Source organism: Aquarana catesbeiana, linkage group LG09 (genome assembly GCF_042186555.1).
Source record: "Aquarana catesbeiana isolate 2022-GZ linkage group LG09, ASM4218655v1, whole genome shotgun sequence".
NCBI classification, from domain to species: domain Eukaryota; kingdom Metazoa; phylum Chordata; class Amphibia; order Anura; family Ranidae; genus Aquarana; species Aquarana catesbeiana.
Window position 1 is genome coordinate 39,024,352 of NC_133332.1, and position 16,008 is coordinate 39,040,359.

Here is a 16,008-nt window from a genome sequence, read left to right on the forward strand (position 1 = left end):
GGACATGCAAGGAAAATAAACAGCATATTTGCTTGTACATGATTGGATGATAAAACCAGCAGAGCTTCCCCTCATTTCAGATCTTCCCCTCAGATCTACAGCGACTGCACTGCCAAGCGCACTTGCAGTGCAAAGTGGACTTGCCTTTAGTAAATCAACCCCATAGTCAAATAGCTTTTTCACTTTGCAAGTGCAATTGAACTCTGCAAGGACATTTACTTAAGAGCTTAGTAAAATTATTTGAAGCTTCACTATGCACAGAATACCCAATAACAGGCAAGGAAAATAAAAGGAACAGAATTTTTGCTTGCACATGATTAGATAACATAAGTCAGCAGAGCTTCCCCACATTTACTAAGGTCTGGAGTAAACTCCCTTGCAAAGTGCTTAGTCTATTTGGCTTTAGTAAATCAGCCCCAGTATGTATTTTATGTATTCAAAATTCTGCCTGTTCACATTTTTTTTTCACACTGAAGTTAAACTTGAACTTATTTACTCATGGTGGCCGGAGGTCCTGTCTGCATTTCTCCTATAGACAGGACTGTAGCTTCCCCTTGCCTTAATCACAGGGATTGGTCAGTGACTATCTTATGTTCTTTACGTAATGTAATATTTAAAAAAAATGTGACTCAGATAATAGTTCTGGATTATATGAAAAATACAGTGCTCCGCTATTATTAAAAATAGACAGAGTCTGGAAAAATGTAAGGAGAAGTGCAAAACAAATAAAATCAATAATTCACTCCTATTTAAAACCACAGAACGTCATTGCTGAAGAAACGCGTAGGACGGAGTCACAGCGGGTGACGTCATTGCACACCGAATGCAGTGGCCATCTTGAAACTTTCTAATGTGGTTTTCTATTTTTTTTAAATGTAAGGGCCTTATTTTACTTGAAAAAATTGGACTTTTTTTAACAAATACTGCAATATGAGATACCTCTGCCTTTCTTTTTGACTTCTACCCATTGGGAGTTCTGATGGTCACCAGGGTAGGAACAAGTTCTGAATATGTTTACCCAAGGGAGAAGTTGAGAGATGTTCCATTTCTGAAGGAGATGTTTGACTGTGCTTTTTGACTGCAAGGTCAAATTTATTTGGTCAGACATCCTTATGAGCACCATCTACCAGCCATTTAAGGACTTTATGGACTTACCTGATCAATTTTAATTGTTTTGCACTTCTTTGTCCATCCTTTTCCAGTCTCCGTCTATTTTTAATATTAGTGGAGCAATGCCTTTTTTATATAATTGTGTTTATATTGTAGCCTGTAATATTGTGTCAGCTGCTCGTTTCTTGGCAATTAGAGCTTTAGCGCAGGTACTATTTGTGATTTAATAGTTTTGGATTGGCAATTCTATTTTCAAGACATGTTGTGAATATGAACACAGAGGGGTTGATTTACTTAAGGCAAATAGCCTGTGCACTCCGATAGTGCAGTTGCTCGAGATATAAGTAAATGAGATGAAGCTTCACTTTACAAAGAATACCCAATCACATGCAAGGAAAATAAAAAAACAGCATTTTGCTTGCACGTGATTGGATGATGGAAGTCAGCAAAGCGTCTGCTCATTTACAAAGCTCTGGAGTAATTGCCCTTGCAGAGTGCACAGTCTATTTGTCTTTAGTAAATCAAACCCAAACTGTCCTTATCTCTCTCAGAATGTCTCCATCTATACAATGTATGACAGTTCTATTGGTGCAAATGTACAGAGCACATATCAGGAGGAAGGAAAAAAAACACATTTCATGGATATTTTAATGATTTCTCTTGAAAAGGACCTATTGCAATATATATATCTTTATATTCATGACTGCAGACCTCATGTGTATTCATGGTTAGATATTTTATCATCAAACTTTCTTCTTCTACTCACCGTATTTCTTAGTGAGAACCTCCTTCAGACTGCTGTGGTCCACATGACAGGAGTAAGTGTCTGCTTCCTTGGTTGGCACTTCCACACTGACTCTGATCTGATAGGTGCCATCAGGATGGGGGAGAATTGGACTCATTTCATCTGAAGGAAGATGGTCCTTCCCATTCCTCATCCACTTCACCTCCACAGGTCGGGGGTGAAACCCGTACACCAGACACTGAAGTCTTGTCACATCATCCGACTGACGATGACCCCACACCTTCACCTCTGGACGCACTGAGAGGGAGATAAAACAAAGAGAAATATATAAAAAACACTGATGGTATACAGGTACAATGCATCCAGAAAGTATTCATAATGCTTCACTTTTTCCAAATCTTGTTATGTTACAGCCCTATTCTAAAATTGCTTTTTGCTTTGAGGCACTAAAGGGCTAATAATAGCACCTGTAAAAGCGACTGAAAAAGCCTCTCCTGCAGCCCCAGTGTGAAAGCCCGCGTGCTTTCACACTGGATCGGTGTGCTTGTAGGACGTTAGAAAAAGGCCTTCAAGCAGCATCCTTCGGGCAGTGAGAGTGGGGAATACACCGTCCCTGCCATTGGAATCAATGCCGAAGCGCTTTGCAGGCGATTTGGCAACGATGCTTTGCGGGCGCTAACAACCCTTTATTCGGCCACAAGCGGGGGTTAAAAGCACCCTGCTAGCGTCTGAAAAGTGCCGCTATTACAGCGGTAAAGCGCCGCTAATTTTAGAGGCGCTTTACCGCTAACGCTCCTGCCCCAGTGTGAAAGTAGCCTATGTATTCACAGCTTTTGCCATGACACATAGGGGTTGATTTACTAAAGGCAAAAAGACTGTGCACTTTGGAAAGTGCAGTTGCACACGGCAAGAGCAGTTGCTCCAGAGTTTAGTAAATGAGCAGAAGCTCTGCTGACTTTCATCAACCGTTCATGTGCAAGAAAAAATGCTGTTTTTTATTTTCCTTGCATGAGATTGGGTATTCTTTGCAAAGTGAAGCTTTACCTCATTGACTAAGCTCTGGAGCAACTGCACTTGCAGAGTGCAATTGCACTTTCCAAGGTGCACAGTTTATTGGCCTTTAGTAAATCAACCCCTTAAAGTTTCCAATGATCATCCTTGAGATGTTTCTACAGCTTGATTGTAGTCCACCTGTGGTAAATTCAGTGGATTGGACAAGACTTGGAAAGGCACATGCCTGTCTATATAAAGGTCCCACAGTTAACAGTACATGTCAGTAGACCTCTGAGTTTGTATCGAGGCCAAGATCTAGGGAAGGGTATAGAAAAATGTCTGCAGCATTCAAGGTCCCAATGAGCACAGTGGCCTCTATCATCCGTGAATGGATGAAGTTTGGAACCACCAGGACTCTTCCTAGAGCGAGCCGCCCGGTCAAACTGAGTGATCGGGGGAGAAGGGTCTTAGTCAGGGAGGTGACCAAGAACCGATGGCCATTCTGACAGCGCTCCATTGTTTCTCTGTGGAGGGAGGAGAACCTTCCAGAAGAACAACCTTCTCTGCAGTGCTCCACCAATCAGGCCTGTATGGTAGAGTGGCCAGACGGAAGCCACTCCTCAGTAAAAAGTAGGGGTGCAACGGATCAAAAAACTCACGGTTCGGATCGTTCTACAGATCAGGACTCACGGATCAAAAAAAAAAAAAAATTAATTTAATTTACAAAAACCTGTGAAAATTCCACCACCATATAGTCCCCACTGTAATATCCACAATCTCACCACTGTAATATCGTCATCTCCCCTACTGTAATATCCACGTCATCTCCCCCACTGTAATATCCACATCATCTCCCCCACTGTAATATCCATGTCATCTCCCCCACTGTAATGGACATCTCCCCCACTGTAATATCCACATCTCCCCCCACTGTAATATCCACATCTCCCCCACTAATATCCACATCTCCCCACATCTCCCCTACTAATATCCACATCTCCCCCACTAAATATCCACATCTCCCCCACTAATATCCACATCTCCTCACATCTCCCCCACTAATATCCACATCTCCCCCACTAATTTCCACATCTCCCCTACAATTGATTGGAGCTTGCTTGCTTGCAGTTGAGGCGGCTGATGATGACGTCAGTGTGCCGCTCACCTAGGCCGCCGCTGGGTGTACCAAGATGGCCAGCGCTCCAGAGCTAGGCCGAAGCCGCGGCCTTTCCTAAGGCCGAGGTGGCGGAGCGCTCCGCGGATCGCGTGTGTGCCGATCCGAACAGGCTGAACCGCTCGGATCACGGATCGGTGATGATCCGTTGCACCCCTAGTAAAAAGGCACATGACAGCCTGCCTCGAGTTTGCCAAAAGGCACCTGAAGGACTCTCAGACCATGAGAAACAAGATTCTCTGGTATGAGGAGACAAAGATCAAACTCTTTGGCCTGAATGGCAAGCGCCATGTCTGGAGGAAACCAGGCACTGCTTGTCACCTGGCCAATGCCATCTCTACAGTGAAGCATGGTGGTGGCAGCATCATGCTATGGAGATGTTTTTCAGTGGCAGGAACTGGGGGGCTAGTCCGGATCAAGGAAAAGATGAATGCAGCAATGTATGAGATACCCTTGATGAATACAGAGGACTCTGGACCTCAGACTGGTGCGAAGGTTCATTTTCAAACAGGACAACGACCCCAAGCACACAGCTAAGATATCAAAGGAGTGGCTACAGGACAACTCTGTGACTGTCCTTGAGTGGCCCAGCCAGAGTCCAGACTGGAACCCGATTGAACATCTCTGGAGAGGTCTGAAAATGGCTGTGCACCAATGCTACCCATCCAACTGGAGCTTGAGAGGTCCTGTAAAGAAGAATGGGAGAAACTGCCCAAAAATAGGTGTGCCAAGCTTGTAGCATCATACTCCAAAAGACTTGAGGCTGTAATTGGTGCCAAAAGGTGCTTGAGGATTGAGCAAAGGCTGTGAATACTTATGTACATGTGATTTGTTTTGGTTTTTATTTAATACATTTGCAAAGATTTCAAACTTCTTTTAGGTTGTCATTATGGCATATTGTTTGTAGAATTTTAGGGAAAATAATGAATTGAATCCATTTTGGAATAAGGCTGTAACATAACAAAATGTGGAAAAAGTGAGGCGCTGTGAATACTTTCCGGATGCACATTATAAGAGGATCGTACACATACAGAGACAACTGTTCAATCATTTGTCAGGATCTTTCCCCCCTTCCTGCCCAGTCCAAATTTCAGCTTCCAGGGCTATCACATTGAATGGCAATTGCACCATTTTTCCCACAAATATAGTTTTCTTTTGGTGGTATTTGATCACCACTGGGGTTTTTTCTTTTTTTCACTACAAATAAAAAAAAGACCAACATTTTTGAAGAAAAATGGTGGTCATGGGTGGGCATCCTCCGGGGGATGCACTGATAATCAGTACAGACCCCCCTGTCAGGAGAGCAGCTGATCAGCTCTCCTCTACTCGTGTCTGTTCGTGCAAGTAGAGGAAAAGCCGAAACGTGGCTTTTCCTGTTTACACTATGATCAGTTGTGATTGGACACAGCTGATCACATGGTAAAGAGCCTACGTCATAGGGTCTTTACCTAGATTGGAGATGCGGTGTGTCAGAGTGACCCCACAGATCACAGCTAATCCTGCTGGACGTCACATGACACCCAGTCAAGATAATAGAACCACTTTTCAGCTGTCATTTTGCTATATGGCGGGCGGGAGGTGATTAAGAAAGATTACATTTTATGTCTCCAGAGTGAATGATTTTGCAATTTGGCAGATCAATGTTACCCCAAAGATCTTATTCTGGAAGCTGGACTCCAGTAAAACTATACACACAGGTGATACATTATCCATATAAGGGAAAGATTTTACCTGCTAAAGAATTTGCCTCTCTCTCCATCATCCCTGAGATTTATACGACCCCCTGCCTGGGAGATAAGGTACCTGATATTTCTCTGCTTTAGTTATATAACATTTAGGCCCCTTTTACACTGGGGCGGCGTCGGCAGGAAAATGGCGCTATTTTTAGCGCCGCTTTACCGTTGTTTTAGTGGCGGTATTCGCCCGCTAGCGGCTGAAAAAGGGTTAAAACCACTGCAAAGTGCTGCTACAGCAGCGCTATGCCAGCGGTATAGCCACGCTGTCCCATTGATTTCAATGGGCAGGAGCGGTATATACACCGCTCCTTCACTGCTCCAAAGATGCTGCTAGCAGGACTTTTTTCCCATTCTCCAGCGCACCGCTCCAGTGTGAAAGCCCTCGGGGCTTTCACATTGGAGACAAAGCAGTGGCTTTTTCAGGGCGCTTTGCAGGCGCTATTTTTAGTGCTGTAGCGCCTGCAAAGCGCCCCAGTGTGAAAGGGGTCTTGGAGGGCTGATTCCCATCCCCAGCCCAAGACTGGAAAGTGAAAGGAGAGGCAGCAAACTGATGAGCTTCATCTCTATCACTCTGCTCTCTCCTCCTACTAGCACGCTATTTGTTAACACATAAGCATTGTAGCACAGCTGACTGTCTTCTTGTGCTGCTTCTACCTCTCCCAGTCTGAGCTCTTCTTCATGAGGCTGATACCAAGTCAAATTAAGGTACTTGCACTGTTTCAATTAAAAAAACAAACATATTTTAGGTTGTAATTATGAATACATTTCCCATACAGGACAAAGAAACAGGAAACAGGTTCACTTAATCACTTGCCTAACGGGCACTTTCACCCCCTTGCTGCCCAGGCCAATTTTCAGCTTTTAGCGCTCTCACATTTTGAATGACAATTACGGACATGCAACACTGTACACAAATTATTTTTTTTAGCATTTTCTTTACACAAATAGAGCTTTCTTTTGGTGGTATTTAATCACTACTGGGTTTTATTTTTTACAAAAAAAAATAAAATAAAGACCAAACATTAAAAAAAAATATTTTTTTATAAGTTTCTGTCAGTACATTTTGTAAATAAGTAATTTTTCTCCTTAATGGATGTGCGCTGATGGGGCAGCACTGGTGGGCACTGATAGACGGCACAGATAAGCGGCACTGATTGACATCACTAATGGGCACGGATTGTTGTCATTGGTGGGCTTTACTGTAATCAGGACACAGATGACCAGTGCCCTGATTACATGCCTGGGTGTGCCCTGCGAGGAGATACCGCTGATCGGCTCACCACACACTCTGTCAGTGTGAGGCGATGAGAGTCAATCACTGGCACTTCCGTGTTTACATGTGACCACATGTATAAAGAGCTGCGTGATCGGCTCTTTACAGGAGATCGGGGGTCACACCGTGTCCTGGCAACATGGCGTGATCCTGATTGCCAGCGTTCTGGGCGCCATCATATGACGTCCACTCAGAGCGAGAGCCGCATCACTCCTCTGTCTTTTGGCGGTGGGCGGGCAGCAAGCGGTTAAAGCCCAACTCCAGGCAACTAAAAAATGACCCCTTGTGGAGGGATTGTGCCCATGCTGCAAGATTTAGTTGCTTGTTTAAGTCTAGAGGAACAATAAAATAAGATTTTCTTACCTGACCCTCCACTCCTCCCTGCTGTTAAACCAGTCCCTCCAGCGTCTTCAGTCCCATGCTCTAGCAGTCTAGAATCCTGAAGTCATCAGACCAATGCAGGGTCCATAGCTCTGCAATGGGCATGAAGACCCCGAGGTACAGTCCATCGCCAGAGCGTGGGAAAGCACAATCTTCCAGGGAAGCAAATGATTAAGTAAAAATGTTTCTCTTCTTCTCTAGATAAAGCAAGTAACCCTTGCAGATCGTCCACAGCCACACCTCAAGGGATCATTTCACATTTTCCTGGAGTTGGATTCTTTCACACCCCTCAGCCGCCCCAACCTTCTCTCCCGGTAGCAGCAGCTGTTTGCTGGTAAAACCCAATCTAGCTGGTTGTTCTCCATGAAGGAAATCGCTCACCCAGGGTAGTTGAACCTGATTTAAAATGTGTCCATCCACATAAATCTCTTCATATCTGTCAAATCTGTCTGGACTGGGCGATGATTATTTTAGGTTGATGGCACAGAGAGAAATATTGAGGTTGTTATTGCTGAACTCACTTGAAAATGCAAGTTCCCTGGCTGTCATGCTGATCTAATGTTCTAATATGTCCTGAGCTGATGACCCAGAACAATATGCAGATCAGTTTTATTTTCATTCTCACTTCACTTGCTACATGCTTCTTCTGAGTCAATGGTTCTGAAAGTATTAAATCCCAGAAAATCTGAATTTTGGAAAGAGGTCAGCAATGTCAGCCATAATAATTCTCTTACCACAGGTTTCTTTCGAGGTTGGCCATACATACTAGGATGTGATTGTACAGACTTATCCTTTAGATTTCATTAGCCAGACATGAACACTGAATACTTAATGCATGTTGGACCATTTCCCAATTACACCCCATAGAAAGCACAATGCAGCCCCATCTCTGTGGAATCATGATTATCGGGTGAGATTGTAGCACTGCTGCCCAGAGATCCCCTGTATTATACATCAATCCCTATCCATGTATATAGAGAGTAAGGACATATGTAAAATACAGCCACAATTTTCAGCATCATCGGGAGGGTTTTACAAACAATCCCAACTGCTGGAAATGTATGCAAATGTCAAAAGCTGAATGTCGGCTTAAAGACAGAAGTGATCCGGCAGCTTCTATGGACCCCCAATATGTGTGACTCCCCCCCACCATGTTTCCCAGGCTCCACTAATCCACCTCTGGACCTGGAACACACATGGGAGGTGTCACCAAGTAGAGGGGAGGGAGAAAAGAGAGCACATATTTGTTGATATCCTCTAGACAGTAAGAACCCAGAAGCAACATTTTTCACTTCCGGTTTTGGTTGTCACTTTTCCCAGCAGTTCTGGCCACAGAAAAAGCCAATGAAGCACAATATACACTCTGTTAGCTTCAGACGTGCAGGGGAAACATCAGGGGTATAAAAGACTGCTGATGTCTCATTAAAGAGATATACTATCACATAGGGGGCGACTGATTCCCTTTGTGATAGCAATAAGGTTAAGTGAAAAAAAAAAGTGTTGGCAGCCTGGGGTCTGCCAACCACGGACGGAGCCACAGGGCACACTTGGCAGTGACCGCTGAAAGCATAACCCAAGCCAGCAGGCGGATGATGTCAACGGAAGCCTCCCCCAGAAAGGCCGATGCCTGAATGGGTGAACTTCTGGCCACTTCATGTTTCTGAGAGTCTCATCGATGTCGTCCGTCCAGATCTCCATGGCTTTGGACATTGCGGCTAAGGCCAGTGCTGCCTTGCAAGCCTGTTAGGTAGAGCCGCTTAAGTTCAGAGTCGATCTGCCTCTCCAGAGGGGTCTTTAAAAAAAAAAAAAAAAAAAAAAAAGTGTCTTCCAGAGGAAGGGTCACATGCCTGATTATGGCTGCATCCACCAGAGGCGCCAACTCTAGATGCTTAACAACTTCTTCCTTAAAGGGATAAAGCTTTAATATTTTAGATAGCATGGAGTTTTTCTTCACTTTATTCCACTCATCCGAGATGACTTCACCCAATTCAGTGAGGAAAGGGAAGTTTAGACGCTCCTTATTTAGTTGTTTAAAGAATTTCCTCTGCTTAGGAGGGGACACCACCGGTTCCTCCCAATTTAGGGCTTCTCTCAGTGCCCTCACAGGGGGTTAACCAAAGCGAAGTCGAAGCCCACACAAGGATCTTCCACTTCCGACTCACTGTCCAAGGGGACAGCAGATGGGTGACTCGGCTGGGAGGACTCCCACGTGTCCTGGACTTGCGCCTCCCTCGCTGGCGAGCGTAGCAGCTTTGCAGGGGATTTGTGGGTCTGGCCAGCCTTCCTATCTTTCAGGGATTCTTTCACAACCTGCTATACTAAGTACTCTAACTGATGGTCTGTACCTGCTCTCTTACCGCTGCCTTGGTGTAACAGGGGTCACAGAGGAATCTTCCAGCCGGAACCCGGGCCCTACACTCCCAGCAAACATCCTCAGTTGACCTGCTGGGGCGAGACGTGGGGGGTCAAGTCGGGTCTTTACTGCGGTGCCTCGAACTTAGAGAGTGAACTGTGGTGACTGGATCTGGAAGAGTGCCACTGATGCGACTTAGATGAGTCTCTTCCTTTGCGTGTGCTGTGCTGAGGATCAGACCTAAAGGGGTGTATGATTGGAAGAGAGAGGGAGAGAGTGACCCCAAGGCAACATTAGGAGAGACACAAGTGCCGCTGTACCCTTTGTCCCCTTCCCGCAGGCAATACCCAGGGGAGACCCCCCATATATGTACCTGCTGCGAGAGGGTTGGCCACACGAAGGCGGTGATGCATCCATAATCCTGGAGATATCCAACAGGAGGCTGTAATTAAATAACCAGGTCAGTGCCCAAGGAACAAAACATACAGCATTGAAGGGCAGGTAACCCTACTTTGAAGCCTAGGTCCAGTAGCCGTGGATGTCCTCTGTGATGTCACCGCATGCGCGACCACCACCATTTTAATGGAAATGCGGGAACCAAGCCTCACTCTCGTTCCGTGCACCCGTGGAGATGAACCCAGCAAGAGCGGTGGCTGGAACGCAGGGAAGAGCCAGCCATAGCCGGGGGACGCTAGCACCAGGGAAAGGAAGAAAGGGAGAAAGAAACAAATATTACACATGGCTGCCATGAAACAATACTTCTCACCGCTCCTTCCCACGATAGTGCCAGGCCAGAGGTAGGTTGGCCATGCCGGACTTGGGGCAGATAGGGCCACCTGCTATTAGCTAGGCTATGTAGCTGATGAGCCGCTTGTCTGCCAATGGCCAGGCTTTTAGCTCTTCCAGCGATTGCTCTGTTTGCCTACTCCATACCCCGCTAATAGCTAGGGCTTATCAGAGTAATGAGACTCCTCTGTCAGGTCGCAGATCAGCCTGTCCTGATCGCAGGAGATTACTTCAGGTAGGAGAACCACTAACTCGGTCCTTCGGAGGACAAAAAAGGAACGCGGCTTTATTTAGATGTATGGGAGCGGGGTCCTATAGAGTAGTAGTGGAGGCGGGGCTAAACCCACACATATGCTGCCATGGAGTCTGTCAGGAAAGGGATTTTATAGCAAGTAACAAAAAATCCAATTTTCTCTTACGTTCATTGACAGCTGCTTCTTTATTATCCATGACCAAACAGGGATGTCCCCAAGCAGTGCCACAAGGGGCGGGAAAACTGGCCAACAGGGGAGAAAACCCAGGCAAAAAGCCAAACACTCTGCACCACCCCAAGGGATGGCCAAGAGTCTTAAACAGCTGGCTGCATAACCTTGCAACCAAAAGAAAGCATCAGAAGATGCCAACACATTAATACTATAGAACTTAGTAAACCTGCACACAGACGTCCAGTTCGCCACTTGAAAACTGGGAAAGACACCTGATACCGGAATGCCCAGGAGGCGAAAACCGCCCTGGTGGAGTGCACTGTAACAGGGAAGGGAGTTTCTCACCCATTAATGGCTTATGCCTGCAATATCGTCCGCTGAATCCAAATGAGAAATGGTGGAAGAGCCTCTCTTTGGACTGAGAGCATAAAGGGAAATCAGACCTCCGAAAAGCAGCCACCACAGAAGGTATAAGCGAATGCACAGCCAACGGCCAAGGAGTGCAGAGCTACCTCTTTAGGGTGCGACAGCCGAGAACACAGAGAAGGAAGGACAATGTCCTCATTCAAGTGAAAGACCAACACCACCATTGGCAGAAAGGAAGGGAAGGTCAAAGCACAACCCTGTCCTCATGAAAAAAAACAGATAAGGTGGCTTACAGGACAAGCCACCAACTCTGACACCAGCCATTTCACAGCGACAAGGCAGGCAACTGTTTGTGAAAATGTAAGCAAGGGAATATCCCGAATGCTCTCAAAGGGAGGCTGCAGAAGAGCCGACAGCACCAAAATTCAACTCCCATGGAGGTAACAGGGAGCACAGAGGGCACTACGGCATTCCGACCGGCTCACGCCGATATACATTGGCAAAGTGGCACATTCACGCAAATCGCCGTTCGGGTACATCTTTCCCTTTAAGAGCCTCCCACGCCACAGCGAGGGAACCGATGCACGTGGCCAGAGGGCGCGATCGCCCCCTGCAACCCGCGACTGCAGGATCGAGAGCTAGAATGTGGATTTGTGTGTGTAAACACACAAATCCCTGTTCTGTCAGGGGAGAGGAGACATATTGTTTGTTCCTAGTAAGTAGGAGCATTGATATGTCTTCTCCCCCAGTCAGTCTTATCCCCATACAGTTAGAAACACTAACTAGGGAACATATTTAACCCCTTGATCGCCCCCTCGTGTTAACCCCAGTGCATTTTTATAGCACGGATCGCTGTAAAATGTCAATGGTCCCAAAAATGTGTCAAAAGTGTCCGATCTGTCCGCCGCAATGTCGCAGTACCGCTAAAAATCGCAAACCACCGCCATTACTAGATGCTATAATTTTTGCGCAAACCGATCAATATACGCTTATTATTCCTCCAAAAATATGTAGAAGAATATATATCTGCATTATCTGGATAAAGAAATTGGGGATATTTATTATAGCAGAAAGTAAAAAAAATATTGTTTTTTTTTATTTATAGCGCACAAAATAAAAACCGCAGAGGTGATCAAATACCACCAAAAGAAAGCTCTATTTGTCGGAAAAAAGGACGTCAATTTTGTTTGGGTACAGCATTGCACGACTGTGCATTTGTCAGTTAAACTGATGCATTGCCGTATCGCAAAAAATGGACTGGTTAGGAGCCAAGTCTTCCAGTCTGTAAGCAGTAAATGTGGGAGTAAACTCCCATGTATAATTTACAGTGCAGACCAAAGGGACCCTAAAAGAAAACAGCCAGAGCAAAGACTTGACCCTTGATTGTGCGCAACGCAAGCTTCTGATCCATACCACGCTGGAGGAAGGCCAACGCAGGAGCCACGGAGAAGAACGAGGGTGGAACCCAAAGGCTTCACACCAAAGATATAAGCTCTCCAGGTGTGAAGATATATCATCCGGGAGGTAGATTTGCGAGTCATTAACATAGCTGGAATCACCTAGCCAGATTATCCCCATCCTTCAAAACCTGGCTTTCAATAGCAACGCCATCAAGCCAGCGACAGTAAAGCAGAGCAGAACACTGGTACCTGAGAAAGGTCCTGTTGAGGAGGCAGCCGCCAGAGGGCATCCACAACCAACCGCACCACAATGGCATACTACGGACTGCGAGGCCAGTCTGAAGTCACGAGGGTGACCTAGACTCTTCCAGCCCCTATCCTACGTAGTAGATGAGAAACCAGTCTGAGGGGCAGAAAGGTGTAGATGAGAATGCACGGGTCCCACAAAGCCACCTAGTGCATCTGTCACATCCGCCAGAGTATCCAATGAGCTTGCCATGGACCTTGGAACCTTCCCATTGATGCGGAACATCACAAAACCCACATCCAGTGTCCCCCAGCGAAAGGCAGAGCCGATAAAACACCTCCACATTGCCCTAATCCAGCAACCGACAGCTAAGATAATCTTTCAGCTCTCAGAATGTGTACGGCAGACAGAGCCAGAACAAACCTTTCCTGCCCACCGCAGGATGCGAGACACCTCCAGGACCGCTGATGCACTTCTCATGCTCCCTAATGATTGATATACACTACCACGGTGGTGTTGTCTGACTGGATTCCGCTCAGCAGACTATGTATTTGATCTGTCCAATAGGACAGTGAAAACCTGATTGTCCCAAGCTCAAGGACATTGTTAGGCAGATGAGCTTTCTCAGGCATCTAGCGACCATGAGCCTAGTCTGATCCCAAGACTCCGCCCCAGCCCAAAAGGCTGGCACCCGTTAAGACCACAGTTCATCGAAGGGGAAGGAAAGACTTTCCATTCCGTAGAGTCGGATACCGCAGCCACCAGAAAAGAAAGGTCCTCCTCACCTGTTCCAGGTAAATGCGAATTTCTAAGGAAGCAGAAGACCTGTGCTATAGGGATAGGAGTACCGTATATACTCGAGTATAAGTCGTTCCGAGTATAAGTCAAGGCCCTAATTTACCACAAAATAATGGGAAAAACGTATTGACCCGAGTATAAGACGAGGGTGAGAAATGCACATCTACTTAAGTGGAAAAGAGGGTCAACAATGCCCATTTGCAGCCTCACTGTGTCCATTTGCATGCCTCACTGTGCCCATTTTCAGCCATAGGTCCCCCGAACTTCAAACTCGGTAGTTAAGTGTTCCTAGATGCCCCCTAGCTGCAGCCAAAATTTGGGGTCTCTGAACCCAAAGTGTCCCGAAATGACATTGCTGCAGGTGGACACAGTTGACCGATTTTGCGGCCCCGTATCTCAGGGCCACTTAGTGTTAAGAACCCCAAATTTGGTGTGCAAACCCAGTGGAACTAGCACCATAAAATATCCAAAGCTGGGATTTCTAGAACCAAGTGGCCCCAAGATACAGGGCCTCAAAAATCAGTTCAGAAAATGTCAAGCACTTTTCTGCAGCAGAGAATGACAATTTCCGAACCGATTTTGGGGCCCCGTATCTCAGGGCCACTTAGTGCTAGGAACTCCAGCTTTGGATATGTTGTGGTACCAGTTCTACTGGGTTTGCACACCAAATTTGGGCTTCCTAGATCTAAGTGGCCCTGAGATACGGGGCCCCAAATTCGGTTCAGAAAATGAAATTTTTTGCTGCAGAAAAGTGCTTGACTCGAGTATAAGTCGAGGGGGGCACTTTCAGCACAAAAAAATGTGATGAAAAACTCGACTGATACTGGGGTATATATGGTACCTTCTGAAGTGTTCTTGTATGGAACTGGTAATATGAAACCACTCCGAAGGTAGCCACCATTAGACCTAAAACCTACATGCAAACTCACAAAGAGGGGCTCTTCGAAGCCAAGGTTTTGTAGTATGGAACTGAGGTTCTATAGTATGTCCAAACAGTAAAAACACCTTGGCTTGCTCCAAATCGAGGATCAGCCCCAGATACTTCAGGCACTGGGATGAGATCAATCATTTTCTGAGGTTCAGGATCCACCCGAAGTCCTGTAAAGAACGCATAGTGATCTCCACACTGTCCAGCAGGCATGAGCGGGTCTCTGAAAGCAGGAGCAAGTCGACCATGTTGCCGATCACAGCAATCCCTAGTTCCAAGAATCTGGGCCAAGACCTTGGTAAACACCCGGAGAGTGGAAGCCTGACCGAAGAGCAGCATTAAAAATTGGTGAAGCGCGTCCCTGTTAGCAAAGAGTAGGAAATGCTGATGTTTCTTGCAGATGGGAATGTGTAGATAAGTGTCCTTGATGTCTATAGACGCCAGGAAAAATAAAAAAAAAATTTTAAAAATGCCCTGGGGGAGGGGAGGCCACCACTGAACAAACTGATTCCATTTTAAATTTGTGAACTCGCACAAAGGCATTCAGGTCCTTGAGGTCCCGGATTGGACAAATCCTGTCCGTTTTGGAAACAGATTGGAGTACAATACCCGGAAACGCTTTGACTTGGGCACTGGAACAATCACTCCCCGAAGGAGCAGATCCTGCTAAGCCCCATACAGAGGCCGCAGACATGCCGGCGAGCACGACAAATTGGCAAAAAGAAAATACTTCTATTTTGTAGCCCAAAATAATGATTTTGCATGACCCACTTGTCAGGTATGAGAGTCCAAGGGCCCAGAAACCAATGAAGGTGACCCCTCACCCTGGAAATAAATTGGGCCAAATCCTCATGCTGGGGAGGAATTATTTGCGGGCTGAGGCCAGGGGCGCATGGTGCCACCGGCGGGAGTCTTGAATGGCTGGAGCTCTTAGACTAGCACCCAAGGGAACTAAATGTCCGCTTATGTGCCGTGAAGGTCGGCCCAGCCCTCCTATGCGGTTCCTTTCCCTTCTTGGTCTGAGAAAAGGAAGGTACATTTGCCACCCATAGGGTGCTTGATAATATCATCCAGCATAGCCCCAAACAGATGGTCTCCCTAAAAAAGGGCAGGTCCGACAAGGCCTCCTTCAAAGTCTGGTTTGCAGACCAACCTTAGAGCCACAAGACTCGCTGAAGAACCCTGTTGAAACGGAGAGCTTTGAAAGAAATGAAGCACCATCCAGGGAGAGGCATGAATGTATTGGAGCCCCTGGATCAACTGGTCCGCCAGGGCAACATATGCCCGGGGAAC

At 46.3% G+C, this 16,008-nt stretch overlaps 1 protein-coding gene across 3 annotated transcripts in view; it reads right to left on the bottom strand.

Annotated features, from left to right (window-relative positions):
• LOC141107526 (class I histocompatibility antigen, F10 alpha chain-like) overlaps positions 1–16,008 on the bottom strand; it is a 107,260-nt gene that overhangs the window by 12,783 nt on the left and 78,469 nt on the right. For 2 of the 3 annotated variants that reach the window (XM_073598317.1, XM_073598319.1), the window contains exon 4: positions 1,877–2,152. In XM_073598317.1, the coding sequence (XP_073454418.1) occupies positions 1,877–2,152 (276 nt within the window). Of the gene's footprint in view, positions 1–1,868; positions 2,153–16,008 lie in introns of those variants that run through there. The other variant, XM_073598320.1, reaches the window with a different exon arrangement.